This window comes from Argiope bruennichi, chromosome 2, assembly GCF_947563725.1.
Source record: "Argiope bruennichi chromosome 2, qqArgBrue1.1, whole genome shotgun sequence".
Taxonomy (NCBI): Eukaryota; Metazoa; Arthropoda; class Arachnida; order Araneae; family Araneidae; genus Argiope; species Argiope bruennichi.
Genome location: NC_079152.1, coordinates 1461440 through 1483742, shown reverse-complemented (window position 1 = coordinate 1483742; position 22303 = coordinate 1461440). Strand labels below are relative to the sequence as shown.

At 33.4% G+C, this 22303-nt stretch overlaps 1 protein-coding gene across 1 annotated transcript; it reads right to left on the bottom strand.

Annotated features, from left to right (window-relative positions):
• Positions 1-8468: 8468 nt before the first annotated feature.
• LOC129961593 (retinol dehydrogenase 7-like) lies at positions 8469-20709 on the bottom strand. Its single transcript, XM_056075097.1, has 5 exons — positions 20486-20709; positions 16519-16731; positions 14214-14396; positions 11488-11620; positions 8469-9427 (listed from the first exon to the last, which is right to left on the bottom strand). The coding sequence occupies exons 1-5, from the start codon at positions 20691-20693 to the stop codon at positions 9055-9057; spliced, it is 1110 nt and encodes a 369-aa protein (XP_055931072.1). The 5' UTR covers positions 20694-20709; the 3' UTR covers positions 8469-9054.
• Positions 20710-22303: the final 1594 nt, after the last annotated feature.

Here is a 22303-nt window from a genome sequence, read left to right as displayed (position 1 = left end):
TTCCAGACGGAAGTCCAGAGGGAAATATATTTCTCTGCTGCTGAATGATTTTGTACATCTTTTTTTGAACCGATAGAAACCAAAATTTAACAATCAACTATAACTGTAATCATAAGGCAACATAAATTTCACTTATTTCTGTCATTACGTTTTTTAATTAACGCATTTGCACTCATATCCATAAATTAAGGATAATGCAAGTTCAGGAAAAGAAAGAGTCAGAAGCAAAACAAATGTGACTTATTTGTAAAGCCTATTTATTAAACAAAAGGTAAAGAGCAAAAAAGATGTTATTTGCTTGATGTCATTAATAAAAATTGCGATTTTTTTGCTCCCTGAAGCATATTACAAAAAAAAAAAAAAAATCTATTTGCAAAATCCAATATTACATGGTTGGTATGATGGTTAATACATAGTATATCTCCCTGAGTATGCAATACAGTCCGTACAACGCTTAGGCATGCTGAGTATCAAATTATTGATCTGATCTTGGGAAATATTACACCACTCATCTAGCAATGCTCTCCGAAGTTCCGGTAACATATAGAAGGTAGTTGACGGGCTGCAACTCGTCGGCCAAGCATGTCCCACACATGCTCTACTGGATTCAAGTCCGGTGAGAATGCTGGCCAGTCCATACGGATTATATCCTCCGATCCCTTATTGGATCGATTCGTTTACGATATTTGCACGGTGAGGACGGGCGTTGTCGTCCATAAACACGAATTCTGCGAAACAAACGTACATGTTGTTCCAGAATGACGTCCCAATAGATTTTGCCTGTCATGGTTCTGATTTTAACATGCAGGTCAGTACTGGAATCCAGAATAATTCCTCCCCAAACGACCAATCCTGCACCACCGTAACGGTGTCGTTCAATGATGTTCTCTTGGTGGTAACGGATACCTGCGTTCTCCATATGAAAGTCCGATGAGAATCAGACTGCAAGCTAAACCTGGACTCGTCGGAAAACATCACACAAGCCCACTGTTGCGGTGTCTACAATGCATGCTCTCTACTCGAGGCTAACCGCAGGTGACAGTGAGTTGTAGTAAGTGAAACACATCTGACAGTCCTACAAGCATATAGACCAATCTGCCCTAAGCATCTGTACACGATCTGCCTTGAAATTGTCGTACCAGTGGCTGAAGAGAGCCGACGAAACGGGTCTGATGCTGTGCTCCGTCTGTTACTTTTGGCAGTAACTGCCTAATACCGGTCATCATTCGGCGTTGTAACTCGGGGGAGACCTGTGCTGTAACGTCTACTCACATTACCATCATCTTGGAATCGTTGCCAAAGCCTGGAGATGACACTCTGGGCGATTCCAAGTTCCTCGGATACTTCCAACTGGGTGTGCCCACATTTCAGTCGGCCGATAATTATACCACATAAAAAATCATCCAAATCCGTCCTTTGTGTCATGACTGTAGGGTTATTGCACTGAAAGGCTAATAAAGCGCTTGCGAACAATTTTACTTATTTTTCTGTATTCCTTATACATCACTCTCTTACACTCTCGTCATTGTGAAGTACTATCGGTGTCATCTGGTGGCTTCCGGCAATTTGCATATGATTTTTGAAGATGTGTGTAGTCATTTTACGGGTGATATATGTATTTTAGAGTTCGATTTCCGCGGACTCTGAATTGTCCTTAATTTATGCACATGAGTGTAGATGCTTTCAAAAGCACAGATCAACTTTTTAGCTGTTTGGCATGAAATTTGATGAAGATGCTAAAACTATGTTTCAAATTTTGTTAGTCTAGCTTTTACGTTTTGTAGTATTCACTTGTATGTGATACTTCCTACGAATGAGTTTCATCAAAATTTGATAGAATCTAGTGTAAAGACCACATACCAGTAGTCTGGATTAAAGCATTTTTGAGTTGCATCAAAATTTGATAGAATCTAGTGTAAAGACCACATACCAGCAGTCTGGATTAAAGCATTTTTGAGTTGGATCAAAATTTGATAGAATCTAGTGTAAAGACCACATACCAGTAGTCTGAATTAAAGCATTTTTGAGTTGCATCAAAATTTGATAGAATCTAGTGTAAAGACCACATACCAGCAGTCTGGATTAAAGCATTTTTGAGTTGCATCAAAAATTGATAGAATCTAGTGTAAAGACCACATACCAGTAGTCTGGATTAAAGCATTTTTGAGTTGCATCAAAATTTGATAGAATCTAGTGTAAAGACCACATACCAGCAGTCTGGATTAAAGCATTTTTGAGTTGGATCAAAATTTGATAGAATCTAGTGTAAAGACCACATACCAGTCGTCTGGATTAAAGCATTTTTGAGTTGCATCAAAATTTGATAGAATCTAGTGTAAAGACCACATACCAGTAGTCTGAATTAAAGCATTTTTGAGTTGCATCAAAATTTGATAGAATCTAGTGTAAAGACCACATACCAGCAGTCTGGATTAAAGCATTTTTGAGTTGCATCAAAATTTGATAGAATCTAGTGTAAAGACCACATACCAGTCGTCTGGATTAAAGCATTTTTGAGTTGCATCAAAATTTGATAGAATCTAGTGTAAAGACCACATACCAGCAGTCTGGATTAAAGCATTTTTGAGTTGCATCAAAATTTGATAGAATCTAGTGTAAAGACCACATACCAGCAGTCTGGATTAAAGCATTTTTGAGTTGCATCAAAATTTGATAGAATCTAGTGTAAAGACCACATACCAGTAGTCTGAATTAAAGCATTTTTGAGTTGCATCAAAATTTGATAGAATCTAGTGTAAAGACCACATACCAGCAGTCTGGATTAAAGCATTTTTGAGTTGCATCAAAATTTGATAGAATCTAGTGTAAAGACCACATACCAGTCGTCTGGATTAAAGCATTTTTGAGTTGCATCAAAATTTGATAGAATCTAGTGTAAAGACCACATACCAGCAGTCTGGATTAAAGCATTTTTGAGTTGCATCCTGCTCTCAGACAAATATAATTCCAAATAGGTGTTTTTCGGATTCAAGAAGATTCGAAACATGGAGTTTGAATAATAATTTCAAAATTAAATAATTCCAAATATGAAGTCTAGTTGGAATTATTTGAAGACAACAGAACTTTTTTTGTTTTGTTTATCAAAAAGTAAAAAATTAAATGATTCAGTAGACATAAATTATCTAAATTACTATATTGGTTGACAGTTAAGTAGACATTGGTATAGACGATAAAGAAATCCCATCTGAATACACAAAAATTCCATGAAAGACTAGCGAACTAGCGAAACTTAGCTATCTTTACATAGCTTAGTTTACATAACTCTAAATCCCTTTTTATCTGCTTATTCAGTGGCTGCTTTTAATAGAAGATGAATAGCAGATATGTATATCTTAGAATGGTGAGCATGAGATCACACTAATTGCGTTAGCGAAAATGTGCATTTGTCATCTGGATTTTTCTTCCTTTATTTTATCTTTTCACTAATCACCTCAAGTGACTAACTGGTTTACTGGGAATATTAGTTACGTTTAATTTCAGATAAAACATTTAGATATTCCATCAAACTGTCTGTCTTTAAAGTTGAGTTACTTTAATTGTCCTTCTTTTATTGTGCACAAGAGCTTTTCTCATCAAAATAATCCTAAATATCCATTTTATCAATCTTTTTAATTTATCGAAAAGATTGATAAAATCTAGTGTAAGGGGTTGACGGACTGTAGGTGATCACTTGCAGAATCTTGTAAAGGCGATAACTCAAAATTCCAAAGGCTTAAATATGTCAAATTTGGTATCTAATTTTGTGACTCAATCGATTTGAAAAAAAAAAAAAAAATGCTTCCGAAAGGCACATTTTGTAGAATCATGTTAATCATCTGTCATAAATAGGTGGTAGTAAATAACAAATTAAACTACGTCCTCTTTTTTATATTATTTTTTGTAGTTTCTTATATTTTAAGTACATAAATAGTAAATTTGATTAATCTAATAAAATTAAAAACAAATTAAACTGCAATGAATTAGACGTATAAGTAAAAAATTATTTACGAAATGGTACATTGTGTTTATAACAAAATATATTTACATGACGATTAGTATGATAATACAATACTCATAATGCAAAATAAAACAATTTGATTGCGTGTCAAATGCAAGAATTTTAATTTTAACTCTTAAAATAAATTACAAAGAAAACATACGTGCGAAATACAATCCAAAGCATCAAGCTATTGAATTAAAAATTTTCAACGTTAGTTTTAAAATTAGTATTTTGAAGTGCATTGAATTACCATCGATAAATAAAAAATGCTAACGAACGTGGCACAGAAATCGTGTTTATGACTTACTAGCCGCTTTTGGCGACCAGCCGGTTCGCCAATCTTTATGCTCGTTAAAATTTTAATAATTAAATATTTTTGTAACTCTTATTTTAATAGCTTCTTCATCAAAATATTTTAAAGCTTCAAGCTTTTATAGTCATACTAGCAGACCCGGCCACTCGTTGCTGTGGCTAAGGTTTTTGTTATATTACATAGTAGTAAACTATTCAAAGGAAAAGGTAGGAGAACACCAGTCATGGGGACCACCATGCTTTTTTACACAGATGCCATTTGTAAAAAAACATGGGGACCTCCATGATTGATTTTCTACTACCGTTGATATTGAGCAAAAATCAATACAAAAAAATAAATTTAAATTTCTTTATTTTTTGTATTCAAGTTTGTAACAAATGAGTACATTACTAAGTTGTTAGTAAAAAACACGTAACACTTAAACTTATAAATGAGGGAGGTAGGGCAGATAGTTTTAAATCTTTGACAATAATGTTTATTATTTTGAATTATAAATACTTTTAATTTCAATTTAATTTAGCACTAATCGGTGCACAATATTTTTGGTTAACCTGTCTTTAGCTAACACAAATAGATTTGACGGTTTTCCTACACGTGAACATGCAACATATAGTTGCCCATGAGAAAAACATGGATTTTCCAAATCTAAACCACAAATGGACATTGTTTGGCCTTGAGACTTATTTATAGACATGGCAAAAGCTAAAAGAATTGGAAACTGTAACCTTTTGAAGGGTATCGTAGATTCTGATGGTATCATCGGAATACGTGGCAACAGGACCACTTCTCCTTTAAACTTTCCAGTTAAAATGGTAGCTTCAAGTATATTTTCGGTGATCTTTTTGATGACCAAACGCGTACCGTTGCATAATCGAGGTGGATTCAAATTACGCAGGAGAATAATAGGTGAACCAATCTTTAATCGAAGGTTATGTGGTGACATTCCAGGTATATCTAGTGAATTTAAAAATTCAATTGGAAAATTTACACTATCATTTTCATCAGCAACAGCATCGATTGATTTAAAAGACATCAGATCGCCTGGTAACAACTGTTGTATTTGGAAGTTAATTTCGTCAACATCAACATTTTTGGCTGCCAAAATAGCCCGATCACTGAGCCAGTTATGATTCAAGTAATTACTCTGTATATCCGGAAAAATACTCTGAATCAATTCATTTTTTCCCTGAAGAACAGTGCAGAAATTGTCTGGTAGTTTAATGCATTACGTATTTGGTTGCAGTTCTATTTTACCGTTCCCAATATCTAGTAATTGTTCAGAAAATATTTGTGGTGATGGATCATTTTGCAACTGTACACGCATATTTATGGCCAATCGAAGTGTTTCAATACTTCGCCATAAGAATGATTGTTTTAAACATGCATTTTAATTAAAGATTGTTGAACAATGAAGCACTAATAATTAAAAAGCAAGAAGAATTCCACTGTATTACTTTTATTATAATATGAATTAAATTTATACTTCAGTCTAAATAACACGTGGTCGGCTATGCTAATACCAAAAATTGAAAAAGTAAGAACAATTGAATTTCATTGTATTGCGTTTACTACGAAATAAATTTAACTTACACTTTAGCCTCAGCAACACGTGGTGGTTATGCCATTAAATTGTAGCTTATGTGAAACGTTGGTACTTTTAACACAGCGCCATCTGTTAGAATACTTACTCAATCCAGTCAACAGATACCGCCATTTGTTAGAATCGCTTGGAGCTAACAGATAATTGTGACTGTCAAATAATGAACAAATAAATTGTTCCTTTTTAATACCTTCCTTCTTAGTATAAACCCTTTATGATGTATAATAAATCCTCTAACTTCAGTGATACAGATTCTGGCTTCCTGAGCGTAAAGGAAAGATTTTTTTTTTTTTTAAAAAAAGTTCTATATTCCACACATGAAGCTGCCATGAGATTTATTCCGTCATTGATATATTTGTCTGTTGCAATAATTCAAAATTCATTTACAAAATGAAATCAGTTTCAGAAACATTTATTAAATAATGATAAGCATTATAGCTGAAGTGAATGATAGCTGACATAACTTGATATGTACATGCAGTTTATTAGTAAAGAAATGGAAAACTGAAACGATTATTGTAACCATTTTTTATTATCATATCTTCAATAATTTATATAAAAAAAGATTAAATTTCTTTTAGCATACAAATGAGTTAATATTTTTTTATTATCCGATTAGAGGAACTTATTATTGGCTCGTTCACTTACCTTTTTTACGATATCCTTAACAAAAGAAATAAAATCATTTAATTGAAAATTCAATGAAGGTAACAAATGTTATTGCCGCACAACATTTTTCTTAGTAAACAGTCAGATAAAGAATCGGAATTCATTCAAAACGAAAAGTAATAATTATCCGTGTGCACCTCCAAGTATTTTTCCAAACTTCTTTATAATTAAAAAAAGCAGAATTTTAGTATGTTATATTAATCAGTGATCCGTTAAAGCGTTTGTAATTAATCATTTTCAAATAAAATATCTTATTTCTGAGAATTGCCACCGTGCACAGTAATACAAAATTCAAACATAAGATCGTGATACTTTATCCGTTGCAACGTATCAAATTTATTGTATGCATTAAAAAATAATTGTGGAAAATGATATCTTATTCCTGAGAAACGTTTTCGGATAGGATCATAAATAATTCGAACATTCAGATTCGAAACGTAACGCAAATGCGTGAGTTTTTCTAAGCCAGTTGGGGTAACGCTATGCAGATTAGAAATTTTTAATTTCCTTTATTCTGTTTTATTTTAATTCAAAAGTACTTAAGAATGAATCTGAAAGATCGATTCATTAACAATGTTTAATTTTAAATGCATCAAACATTAAGAAAATAAACAGAATCGTTTCAAATAATCAGCCGAAAAATCTTAAGCCTAGCCTCATGACTGTTGGGAAAAAAAACTGAAGCCGTACTCCTTTGGCGATGTGAAAAATGAAGACTTTTTTGGCGGGAAAGTGAGTTTTTAATTAATAATTAAAATTCTAATTAAAAATTCAAAAAAAGGGCTATCCTATCTTTTAAGTTAGATCAAACTGCACACGGTGTGCAAATTTGATTAAAATTGGGTAAGTAGTTTAGGAGTCCATCGCGGACAAACAACGTGACACGTAATTTATATATATTAAGATAATTCATTCATAATATTATAAAGGCCTTCAGCCATAACATAATATTTTTCTCTCTCATTTTCTGTTAGCTCCCTTAGAAATTATGCTTTAAATTAAAATGGAAATGGTTAAATTGCAATTAATATAAGAACTTTTTTACTAAAACGAAGCATTTTTTTAATATGAGTACTGAAAACAGAATCGCTGAGTATTTAAACCTTATGGACACTAAAGAATATCTTTCTTAATTTATGTAATATCTCAATAAGTTTTCTACCAAATTTTCTCAGATTCATCATGAACGGATCAATTAATTAACAATGTTTAGTTTTAAATGCAACAAACTCTAAGAAAAGAAACAGAATCGTTTGAAATAATCGGTCGGAAACATGTTAAGCCTTCAAAACCAAGTTCGAATCTGCTGAAAATAGAGTTGTCAACAATCAGAACACAATGAGCATGCGTGAATTTTTAACGCCAATTATGGTAACGCAAATGCATGGAATTTCTACGCCAGTTGGGGTAAGGCTACGCAGATAAGAAATTTTTAATTTAATTATGTTTTATTTTAATTCAAAAGTACTTCAGAATGAATGTACTTTTGAATTAAAGTATTCAATCTCAAAGATCGATTCATTAACAAGGTTTAATTTTAAATGTATCAAACACTAAGAAAATAAACAGAATCGTTTGAAATAATCGGTATAAAATATGTTAAGCCTATCCTCGTTAGCGTGGGAAAAACTGAAGCCTTACTCATTTGGCGGTGGGGAAATGAAAAGATTTTTTGGCGGGAAAGTTAGTTGCATTCCCGACCTCCAAGGTAAGTATGTGCCAGAGCGCCAACACACACACACACACACACACACACACACACACACACACACACACACACACACACACACACACACACACACACACACACACACACACACACACACACACACACACACACACACACACACACACACACACACACACACACACACACACACACACACACACACACACACACACACACACATATTGAGCTTTATATAAGTATAGATTGTCGAATGGCAACAATAAAAATAACATTCGTTTTTCAGACTGCTTCATTGAATGTTTTTTACAACGGCATTAAATGTATCGCTTCATTAAATGATCTCAAATATTATTAGAAATGTCATGGATATGGTTGGTTGTGCCACCAGATATAAAAGAAATCAAGAAATTGGCTTCAGATAGTAAGTTTAATCGAGCTCAAAAGTAAGCACAACAGCCACCGTATAAATAATCATTATGACTTGCCTGTGAAAACTTATGTTCATATCTTCCTTTCAAGTCGCATCACATAAAGCACTGACCATATTAATCATTTAATAGCTTAAAAAGTTAATCGTTTGGGCGAACAAACGGGTCGCCCATGGCGGCTAGTTACAACTATTTGTGCACCAAATTCCTTGTTTGTAAGAGTGATCGATTTCTCTAAGCATTACAGATACATGCAAGCACCTTCTTTCATAAGACTTGAACTGAAAAGGTATTGTTAATGCTTTCTTAAAACGTTTTTTATACATAAATATTGCTGATGATATAAACTCTTATCTATGAATTCTTCTTTTTGATTTCCTTTTCTTTTAAATGCTCCTCCAAATCGCAATCGAAAGTCACCTTTTTTCTCACGAAATAGTCCACGAGGGTCTTGGGCGCCCTCTTCGACAACCACAGATTCAGCAGACTCTCCGTGTTCCCGGGAACGTAGGAGTAGTGAGGACTGATCGCACACACAGCTTCGACGAGCAGATCGATGACTCGCTCTATGTGCGGCAGAGCCGTGGATTCGTTGAATTTGCGAACGCAGTCGCTAAAAGCTTTCATGTAATCTGCATCGTAGACATCGTTCTTCAGCTGGGTGGAGCATTTTTCCCAAGTATTCTCGATGCTTTTCAGAACAGTTTTCATTTCCGTCATGTCAGTTCTGTAAAATAAATAATTAATTAACCAATATTAGCGAGACAGGAATCATAAAGACATTCGCAACACTTCGTAAATAATTTTGTTTCATATTAGTCAATATCGATATATTCAATCGATTATAATAGATTTTTTTATTCGATTCTTGACTGAAGGGATTTTGATCAAAATTAAATAGACATTCAAAAATGTTTTGTAAAGACAATACATGTCGAATTCCATCTGTCTAGCTGAAAGTGTTTTTAAGTTATCTTTCTTACAGACAGATATAATTTAAAATTGTTTTTAATTTGTTGAGGATTGCGGTATATTCTCTTTGCATGTTTCGTATACTCAATAAAAAGTTATTTAAATGTTTCATTCAGATCTCTACTTTCTCATGACGCACCAGTCTCCCTTGACGACAAATGGGTTCGCCAGGAATATTGGTAAAGTTTAATTTCCTTTAAACCTCTTATGCATAACTTGTTCGTGGTTTCCTTATAAAAGTATTTTTAAACCATCCAATTTTGATAGACATAAAATTTCGTTATTTTAACTGCCTGACAATTATTCTATTTATTGTGTGCGTGAACATTCATAATGGAGTCGAGTCCCATGACATAATATTGCATTGAAAGAATAACTATGCCAGAAGTCTATTTGCATGTTGTCTTTCGCGGTATTCTAGCTTCGCTGTTTCATTCGCCATGTGAATTGAGCTGATAATATATAGAATCTTTCTCCATTAGCTTCCAACAATAGGGAAAAAAACAACATCTATGTCAATATTAGATAAATCGTGCATGTAAATACTTGAATTTCAAGCCAACAATAAAAATTACAGATGAAAATTAGGCAAATAAAATTAAAATTGTCAAAATTTTTATTACAAAAAACTGCGCGATCATTGAATTGGTCTCATAAGATATAACAAATGAAAAAATTTTAAATTTTAAAATGATGAAAAATTATTTTTATCAAATGATCCATTTCGGCATTTATTTAAGTAAAATATTAAAATCTCCCTGTGTTTTTAATTAATTTAAATGCCAAAAAATTGCTTTAAGCTGCACATTTTTACTTTCAAAAGTGTATTTGTACCCCTTTCATCGTTCAGAGTCAAACGATTTGGCATAGCCTTCCTCTTCATTGTAAACAGAAATAGAAATCATATTATTGAAAATATTTTCAGGAAACGGATTGAATGTCAATATCACACAGGGGGATTCCCAATTCATGGTTCAAACTTGGAAGTATAAAAATACAAATAATATTCGCATAGGAAACCCAGATACGCAATCCATTTTTTTAGTCATAAATGTAGGATATCTTAATTTCACTGAAACAAATGTTTGGCTTCTCATTTCTGTACTAGTGAAAATATTTTAAAGAAAATTTCAACAGTGATGCATTTATTGAAAACAGTCATTTGTTATGCAGAAATGTATGACCCAAATCGCGTACACAACCAAAAATGCCAGGTATTTTACGCACACGTGCAGCAGCTACTGATATGCAAGCAACGAGATCTTCGGCAGACTCAACTGAAATTTCATAAACAAGACTCCTCCCATGTCCCCAGAAAAAGTAACTGATGCACTATCAATCGGAAGATCGGGGTGGAAAAGGGACTGACTGACCCACCACGGCCAATTCATCACAATCTAAACACTCTACCAGCAACGAGATCAAACAATAACTCCATTTCTCTTTCATTTTATGTCATTTTCTGTGTTTGGCCGCTCGAGTCACTTGCTCCCATACAGACACAGAGACGTGATTGTTTTAAATAAATGTACACTGTTGAAAATTTTATTAAAATGTCTTCACTAGTGTAGAAATTGGAACATCTTGTTTCAGTTGAACCGAGACATCCTGTTTTTATGACTCAAAAAATGGATTGCGGCCTGGGTTTCCTGCGAGAATATTATTAGTATCCTAGTTCTCACTATCCCCTTCCAGTTTGTATCATGAATTTCAAATCATCCTGTAGTATTCTGCTCTGTTTTACAAATGATTTTAAAAATGAAAAAGAATGAATTCTACCATTTCTTCTTATTGAATGGATGAGAGGAGACTCACTGATAAGAGAAGGGCTCCACTGTGACCACTTTGACGCCAAACTTCTTCATCTCCAGTCTCAGGCCGTCGCAGAAGGATGTCACTGCATGCTTGCTCATGCAGTAAGGCACGAACCCGGAGAAAGTGTGACGACCTGAAAAAAGAGAAACGGAAATCAGACAAGGTTGACAAACACGATAAATTTGTGAGAAAGGAGTAAGATCACGAAAAAAAAATATTAAAGCTTTTCATGCATTTAAAACATCCTACATTCTATTTTGAATCAAGGATGTTTTAATGTTCCAACCTTTTAGCATTGTACTGTGGTATAATTTTCTCTAAACCAGAGGTAGTTCTCTCCTCCAAACCTTCCCTACTAAAAGTCTTATCCCAGAGAATGCTTTTCACGACGTTGAGGTAAGATAGACATGAAATATTCACTTTCGACGTACATTTAGTAATTCTATTGAATCTATTGCGTGAACTTTCGCACGTTTTTTGGTGATGAATCACTGGCATGCGGTTCATAGTATCCGATTATCAAATGTGTGTTTTAGATGCATTTTTCGCAACCCATTGAAACAAAAATTTAACATAGAACTACCGTTGTCATCACAAAAATCACATAACACATTTGATGTATTTCAGTTCATTGCGTTTTTGAGTGATCGAGTTTGTATGCTTCTGAAAGTGCAGACCGACAGACGGTCCATTCCTTGTCGGATTCAGCTCAAACTTTGACAGGTGTCTACACTATAGACGATGAATATGTTTGGAGAATTTTATTCCTCCAGCCTTTTCTCGTTTTGTAGTTGTCGTGCTCATTTATATTCGAACAGCCGGACAAACATACTTTCTCTGAATGGGTTTTGCTCAAATTGGACAGAAACGAACACATTTGAAGTAAAGACCGTATACCAAATGTCATTCATCTAGCTCAAATCGTTTTTGATTTATCTTTGTCAAAGACAGACAAACGGGCGGACAGACAGACATTTTCTAAAAATATGTTTTCCGAACTCAGGGAGATCTAAAACGAGATGGTTTATGATCATTCTCGAGTTCACATTTTTTGACAATAGGAATCATTTTTCTATTCTTTCTATACGATAAAGTAAAAAGGGGTAAAAATAGAGAAGAGCTAAAAAAATGATTCAAATGAATAATCATAACTAGAGGTAAATTAAAAATATTGAACCATTATTTAATCTGAATTTGGAATCTTAAGTTTTGGGTCGAAAAGAACTGAGATAATATTCGAAAACTTCGTGACCTTGATTCAAAAGTAATCATATCATGTATTTCTGCGATTTAAAACATTTCATATCCATTGTCCATAGACTGATTGGAAACGTTATGTAAGTGCACACAATTTTACTGAGCTAGGTTAAAAACAGACATAAAATAATAGATTCGAATTTCCAGATCAAAAAATTTACATAGCTTCTAGCTATGGATTGAATTTACATTTACTATTACACTAGTCGACTTTGAGGGAATATGGATGGCATTTCATTTCACTCAAATCCTGCATCAAATCTGGGCAAACAATGAAGCAATGTTATTTTAATAGCTTTACAATGGCACAGTTCATTGTTTACATGAGGATTCCTACTGAAGTGAAGCCCCATGACGTCATAGTGCTTTCAGAAACGTATATGTATGGTTCATCCCTCTTCTTACTTTCGCGCAGTGTAACTTCATCGTAATCGTCAAAAAAACCGAATTCATTTTGTCGAATCTCTGCATTTCAGTTTTCCCCGATTACGGAAACCTTTTTTTATTATTGTTATACTTGTTTGTCTATGAACACAATCACTTAAAAACGCTTTCAGCTAAATGGATGAAATGTGTTAAATAGATACACCAAATTTGAATATATCTACCAAAATTCTGGAAAAATGTGTGCAACTAAATTTCTATCACTATAAAGACATCTTTTTTTTAAATTTTAAAACGATTTAAAATTGTATTTCTATGCAATAATATTTTCGAATCTTAGTGTAAAATATCGTCAAAATCTTCCTTAGTTCTTTTTTTAACTAAAATTCTCATTATAAATTTCAAAATGAATTGCCCTACACTTCATATTCTCACTCTTCAAAGTATATCTGTCCAAAATTTGATAGCTCTACGTTAGATGGCCTGATTGTAGAGCATCTATATACACATGCGCAGCCACATATTTTCATTTATTATTAATAGACAAGACGTATATGGAATATTTATTTTATTACATTGCTTATGTTTCTTCCAATATTAATCGATAATCATTTATCTCTGTAATGTCTGTGCCCTAGGAAATATGGAAAAAAAAAAAAATCGATTGACAATCACTTGTCTAATATAAGTTCCATTAACCTTTTCATAACTAATCCGGCCCAAATCGGCCGTGAAAGTTCTATACTAACGGGCGGTTTCTTTTTCAAACGAAAAATGCAGGATCTAAAGCATTGATGATTTGCTTTACATCCTACACCACTCGTTTGAAACTGAAACCGGCCCGTTAGTATAGAACTTGTACGGCCGGGTTGGGCCGAATTAGCAATGAAAGGGTCAAGCACTGTTCATTAAACCCTATTATATATTAATCACTATTTTATCAAATCTCCTCAGAGAAAACATTTATTTTAAATCTTCATCATTGTTAACTTTTATCAATTTTTCACAAATTAATAAATTTTATTTAGAACAGTCATTTTTTCGCATTTTCGCCACCTTATTTAAAAAACAATAACCTCACTTACCACCAACGCTGACCATAGTGACGACTCTTCCTTTGAATTTCCGCAGAAGAGGCAGAAAAGCCTGGGTGACACTGACCACTCCGAAAGTGTTCACTTCGAACTGCTGCCGATACAACTCTAAAGGTGTCCACTCCAGCTCTCCGCGCTCAATGACACCGGCATTATTCACGACGGCCCAGAATTCTGGGGGGAAAAAAAAAGCTCAATGACAACTAAACTTTATTCATAACATATTTCATTTTTTTAATGTTAAATATTGATACAATATCGTTTCTCTACCATATTAGTATTATAGTTTGAAAAAGAGATTTGAAGGTATTTCTAATGGGTGATTCAATGATCCAGGACTTTGGAGACCACTTCGAGTCAGTTTTAGAAAAAAAAAGGACCTCTTTCTATTAGAAGCCGTGATCAGAAAATGCTTCAAGAAAATTCCACGTGATGTCACTCCATGTCGAGAGACTATATAAAGTGAGGTGCTCCCACGAAGAATTAATTCTCTGTCTAGAGCAACAACTCTTTAGTGCTGAGTGACAATATTTATAAAAATCTATCTACAATATTTATATAAAAAAATACACTTAAATGTGTGTGCCTAGAACGAGCACGGAATTTTATTTATTTAGTTCGTTGCATGTTAGAATCATAAAAATGACAAATAGAAAGCAGACGAATGTTTTAACAGATTTCGTCTAAACTGAATACAGATTTACATTTACAGTTTAAAAATCATATGAGGCCATAAGGCACCAAGAGGATTTAGAATCACCATACAACGCAGGGTCCCAAACGACGTTTAGTATGTGAAAATCGTAAAAATATAGGGAGCCCTAAAATTGTTGGAAACTGCAAAAAATGATAATAAATAGCAAACGATGTTTGAACTATGAATTTTCTTTTAAGTGAAAGCACATTCTTAAATGTTATTTTTCATTCTTAAATGTTAGGTAACTTGCTTATTTGATGATCCAGGGGGTCATAAATGACTGAAAACGAAAAAGTAGTTTATAATCCTTTTCTGCATAAATATTAAAACGAAGAAAAATAAAAGCTTGAAAATGTAAGAAATATCATGCTCTTTAATTTGATGAGATATTCAAGAGAAACTAAAATGTGCAACAGGAAACAGCGCTGCAACATCGGTGCTTGCAGAGGGTATTGTCAAATTCAAAAGATAAATTGAATGAGATGATAGTAAGCATTAAAGAGATGAAAAATGACCAAGAAAGCATAGGGTCGCAGGCGATGTTTATTCGGTGAAAATCGCAAAAACAGATGTCGAAAAGACAATGAAGCTGGCGAAGAAAATGGCCCTATGAATGCGAGGATTAGGAATAAGGTAGTCGAGAAGAGGAAGCCTTCTCGTATGTAAAATTTTCATGCGTTCTAGAAAAATAAAAGCAGCAAGGAAGTATTCATTAACGAGCATTGTAGAATGGATGGCCGTTAAACTTCATTCGCAAGCAACATGTCAGAATTCACGAATGCAAACAAAATGTGCTGGTGTACCATCACGCATTACCAAATGTTCTGGCGAACATTTCAAATATCAAACAAAGTACAAATCAATGAACTTAATAATAATAATTGTCAATACTGCTTAAGCATTATTGACAGTGTGACATTTCAAAATGCGTGGAACGAACTTGACAACAGATTAGATTGTTGTCGCATTACGAAAGATTCATACAGCCAACATTTATAACTAAAAGAATAACAGAATGTTTTACTTTATTTACGTCTATCACTGATTATATTATATATTGTTACGGAAAATTCCATAAAATCAACGGATTTAATGTTATGGGTGTACAATAAAACAGTCGGTCAGGTTCAACAACAAATAGCGGCGCTTTGTTCAATACGAATACACGAACACACAGGCAACAAAACTCAGCCAAAGTATACACAAAAACAGCACTTGCAAAAAAAACAAAAAAAAAAAAAAAAACAGCAAACCGCAAGCAGTGAAACAATAATAAACAACACGAAACACCCAAAGAGAGAATTCGTTGAACTGTTCATTTGCGCTCACCTCTAAGTCTGCCGGCTTTTTTTAGCTTCTAAGGTAAGGCACAAAAAACTCCTCGAAGAATCACTATAATTCTTCTCCTGATTTCCCTATTGCCAAAATTCCTGTCGCCAAACCAAGGGAGTGGGGGGAGGGGAGGGATCCGTTATCTATTTAGCCTCATAGTTATCTGTAAAACTGTCTTCCTTGCGATGTCATTAACCGCGCTAGGACGCAACATTACAAATTCGAAACAATATCACAGTTTATAAGTATTTTCTTTTTTTAACATACCATAATTTCCAAGCTTATTTTCGACAGTCTTCAGGGCATTTTGGATGCTGCTAATCTTCGTGACATCCAGAGGGATGACCTCCAGGTGACTGGAGATGGTGTCCTTCAGCTTCTTCGCCTCTTCTCCGTCCGGGTCCAGGCATCCGGCAAACACTTTGTACCCCATGCTGTCCAGTCTCCTCGCCAGCATTCTTCCGAAGCCCTTATCACAACCTGTGGGATTTCAGCAATTTTGTAACCGTCTACAGACCAAACTTCTCAGTTATATACTTTGGAGAATAGAAATATGCACTATATTAGCTTAAAAATTAAGGTAGATGACTATGTTAAAAATCGATTTTTTTTGTGCAAATATGAAAACTGTTCTATTTAATATTCTTATTGTTTGAACAATAAGAATATTAAATCGAACATTTTTTAGAAGTTGCATTTCTCTAAGTCCATTTTTTTTTGAGAAGTTGCATTGATTTTTATGTTTGCATTTATACATTTTTTAATGCTATTGAACGTCTCTAAGAGCATCTCATAGCTAAAATATAGCGCATATTTTTTTCAAACTTGGTGTAGTAATTTCTCAATATGTTCTGCAGTTCCTGAATTAGAGAAATAAGCAATCAAAAGATTAAGAAATATGAATGCTTCACCATTCGAAAAAAAATTAAATTTCATATTATTTATCATTTAGACCATCAATATTTAAATTATGGATAGAAAGACGGCTTATTTTTTAGTTCAGGAAAGAAGCTCTATTTCTAAAGCTATTTGCAAAATTTGAAGCGAATCATTTGATATATCTCTAAACTAGAAGATTTTTGATTTACAGCTCTTTTTTTGCCATAAAGAAAGCTGTTTTTTTTTTTGTTTTGTTTTTTTGTTTTTTTTCTTCCCAATTTGTAAAAATTCTTTTTGGTCACTTAATTAGTATATTTTGGTCTCATAAATGTTTTTTTTTTCAGAAATTCGAGAATACAACTGTTTTAGAGAGTTTTCCAAAAAATCCAGCTCGAGCATAGTCACTTACCTTAAGCAAAATTGTGTCGTCTTTCACGATAACATCAAAAAATGTTACAACACAAAAATAATTTCTAAATCATCTTAAAATTTTAAAAATTATATTTTCAGGAATATTAATTTTTGGCCTATATATTTTTATAATATTTTAAGCATATTTTATAACAATATATTTCATCATGGAAGGAAAATTCAAATTGTTGTTGCTATTAATATTTCATCTTGATTTTTTTTCCGATATTGATGATCAAGATATGAAAATTCGGCTTATTTTTTATATTGAATAAGTTTCAATACAAGGCATGCTTTCAGTAATTTCTTTTGAAATTTTATTGTATTTACAATTAAAGTTTGCTTTTAATACCAAACAATGGTGACATTTTTTTAAAGTGCGCCCATTTTTAAACACCTCTCTTTTTTCATAAGATATAATTGGATGCATAACGATACATAGAGAAAATGAGCGAAATTCTTAGTACAATGAATATAACAAAATAAGATTTTTAACATAATTTGAGTTACATATCTATTAAATCTATGTGTCTATTAAATTTTAAAGTTTAAAAATATGGTGCAGAGGAAACCATTAAAAGCACTTTTTTTTTGACGTTTCGTCGCTGATATGAGGTCAATAATGTCCGAAAATCGGATTTGCATTTTGACGCATTTTCTTCAATCGATTGAAACAAACATTTGACACATAACTGCACTTTCAGCTATAAAATCCATTCCAAATTTGAAATATTTAAGTCGTTGCGTTTTTTCAGTTTTCGCGTTTACATGTATCTGGAAATACTGACCGACAGACGGTCATTACCTTGTTGGATTCAGGCAGTATTTGATAGGTGTCTACACTACAGGCGTTAATTCTGCCTACCAAATTTTATCCATCTAGCTTCCTTATCATGTTAAATTATATTCTTACAGCTGGACAAACTGATTTCCTCTGAAGGAATTTTGCTCGAAATTTGATAAAAATCTACAGTAATATACAGTATCCACAGTACTATTTGGTGTTAAGACCATGTACCAAATTTCATCCGTCTAGCTGAAAGCATTTTTGTGTTATCATTGTCATGGGCAGGCAAACAGACAGTCAGATGGACGGTCATTCCCCTAAATTGTGTTTTCCAACTCAGGGAGGAACGAAACATCGATATGGGTCGAAATCTCGAGTTCGAATTAAAAAAAAAACTTGATCAAACTAAAGGATATTTTTGAAAAAACAGGACAATGAGGTAAAAAACGGGATTATGTTAACAAAGTAGTCAAAAATTCTATAAATGGGAGTGTGATGGTAGATTTAAGGAAAAAAAGGATTGCCATTTTAACAGTTTTTCCGTGGAATTTTTAATTAACATGATGAAAACTGCAGGAACAGTTATTATTGGTAAGATTGTAAAAGAACAATAAAAAAAAATCATTCTGAGTGAAATTTTTAGTTGTTAAGCATCAGATTCAGCAGACCACTCTTTTGTTCTAGTAAGCACATATTTAGAAAACATCATTTCGAATGTTGTTTTTTTTTCTATCACATATAAAAAAAAACATTTATACTTTATAGGACAGAATGTTTGACCTCGAACTACTAAATTTAGCACAGATGAAGTTTAAAGAGCACAAACATTCGCGATTTTTTTTCGAAATTTTAATTAATTAAAAATGAATCTAGATTTTTCCATTTTTTCCATGATAATTCAAGAAAATACTTTCGTACAAAAGCAATTTTTATATCATTTTAAAATTTAGCATTTTTATACCTTTTTAATAATATCAGTTTAGTTGGTGGGCAAATGATTCTTGAATTTTCGGTCATTTTTATATTATTTTTTGTTAGCTTTTCAATAGATTTATTTCACTTTTATTACTAACATTGAAAGAAGCTTTTTCAATGCTTCAGTAAATATTGAATCGTTTGATTTTTTTTCTGTTGTTTGAAAATGAAATAATCCAATATAAATCTACGCAGTTTACACTTGTAACAATAGCATGAAATGACGTGCATTTGGAAGACAGATTATCCCCAGAGTTACATTTTAATAGCATTACGATGACAAGGGATTTGATTTCATTAGGAAAGTTCCTGTACATAGTAAACAGAAGAGGTGCAAAGCTATTAAAATAACATTATTTTATGTCCATCACAGTTTGATGGTTAAAAATATTTCGCCGAGAAAATTATAATCAATTAGGCTTTGGAGATTCAACTGGAAGTAAACACAACAGTATGCCTAGCAATCAGCTGATCGCCAAACGCGGCTGGTTCAACCCGTTGACTTGGAATAACGAGTTACACTCGGGATGCATTATTGAAGCCAAAAAGCATAGTGACGAATCAGACTCGTGCATATGTCACGAGAGTTTGATCCCCTTGGTGTGGTGTGGAAGCTTGGACAGGGGAGTGCCAGCTCAGATGTCGTCCTCGTCATCTGACCGCGGTTCAAAATTATAAGGTCCGTCCTAAAATAGCTCTAATGTTGCTTTAAAACGGGACGTTAATATAGCTCAACACGAGAATCTGAGTTTAGCTTTCATCCAGTTTGAGTAGAGAGTTTAATTTTATAGCCTATTATCTTTCTACATAATTATAAAATAATTTATCTTGTGAATACGTATCTGGATAAGCGTAACAGTAATTTAGAATATTACAGTGATAGTGGTAGTGAGACGTAAGAAAACGTGTTAGACATTTATCTTACGAAGATTCTGAAGATGATGCGATTGATACATCAACAGTGAAAAGAATTCTAATGATGGAATTGGATGTTATCGAAATGAGGCAACGCATTCTTTCTTATCTCCTTTTTTTCTGCATATTATCTCTCTGCCTATACACACTCTTATAATCAGGTTTTTGAATGCTGTGTTGAATGCACCGTTATAAAATGACTCAACACGTCCGTAATGTATACAAAATAATGGGTTAAATATGGGAATGTGTTTAGAAAAATCTTACCTGTGATAAAAACGGCTTTGTTTGTGGCTGTAACTCTAAATCTTGGTAAAGCATTGTCCACATAATTACCTAATAAATAAACAATGTAGAAGAAAAAACCAAGCCCGGTCAGTGCTAAGTAAAAGCAACCGATACAACTGTAGGTAAAGTATCCGATGGTGCCGAGAAAGATCGCCGACACCGCGTGTGCCGCTATGGTGTTGAACATCTTTCAAGGTCAGGTGAGCCTCCAATGCGGCCTCGTCGTATTTCGCAGATGCGCTTCATCATGCTCCACATAAGCATTCGAGCTGCCGTTCGGGTTGCCCGAATTTGCTACATATGGCTAAAATGGCGAAACCAGTTTATTGCTGCGTGGTCCGTTGATTTCTGATGAAGAAGAAAGCAATATTAAGATGCATCACTGAAAGTTAGAATTCTGCTTGCGTCCAGATCGAATACACGAAATTTTATTCTTTGCTATCGCCTCAGGCGACCAGCTTGTTCGCCCTTTCTTATTGATTATACTTGATTTCAGATAATTCATTCTTTAAATTTCCATTTTCATGATACTTTTCTAATGGAGACCCGTTCCGTAGCTTTATTGAAAACATTAATATCTGGTTCGTCTATCCTCTGAATTTCGCAGTATTTTGACCTCTTTATATTTCTTGTAAACTGCGGAGATATTAAACAGAATCCCTCTTCTTTCACTTTCAACAATGGAAGAAAATCAGCGATTCAGTATTTGATGATAATGAAGACGATTTGAATTTCTGGACAAGTCATGTAACCCATTGTCGGAAATTAGGAAAAAATATTTTTAAAAAAATTGCCAAAATGTTGGAAAAATTCACACGACTATTAAATTGGTATAAGTAAAAATGAAAAGTTTTGAGTTTCGAAACGATGTAAAACTGATTTTTGAGCAATAATATTTTAGAAAATGATCGCGGACGAAAATTCACTTCATTTTTAATTAAAATTCTAATCAGAATTGTCAAAAAATCACTCCGAAACGCACTTTCACACCTTCCAAAATATATATGTTACAAGTTTGGTAAGTGTAGTTCAAACGGTCTGGCCTGTAGAGCGCCAATATATACACATTTTCATCTTTATTATTAGTAGAGATTTCGCCAGTTCAAACTGGAAGAGTTGAATACGATGGACATGCAAGGTTTTATCTTTTTCACTCTTTATAATAGGAATGACAGAATGATCGACTGCCCGTGGCCTTATGTAATATTTTCAAGGTCATTTAATTTTTTCTCTGATTTGTTTTACTGAAGCCATCAACGAACTTATTCAAATTAGAATATTGTTTAAGTTCCAGACAACTATTTAAATTGTTTCAAAGTCGCTAACAGATGAATGTGCCCCTCTGAATTTTCTAATTGCTTATCAACAAAACTTGCTTCATTGTTTAATTAACATATAACTTTATTAAATTTTGAAAAAAATCGTGACCTTTTTCTTGCCTCGAGGAATACGCGTGCCAAATTGTATGATGATAGGATAAAAATTATAGATTTGTACTAAAGATATAAAAACAAAAATTCATCTCTATATACTTCTCTTTTGTAATTTTATACTCTACTAGGCGTAGCAAACTGTCTGGTTCTTGCATCATTCACCAAACACCTACATTCAATAAACCTCTTTTAGACCATAAAATGATCACCTTAAAAAAATTTCAAAAACAAGCGGACAAATTCAGCACTTTGATCAGATGGAATGTAAATCGTGTTTATGGCAAACCTAGTAAAATGTAACTTTCCTCGTTCTTTAGGATTAACGTTGCTTTGTAGTTCGCTAAGTGGAGCAGTGACCTTGATA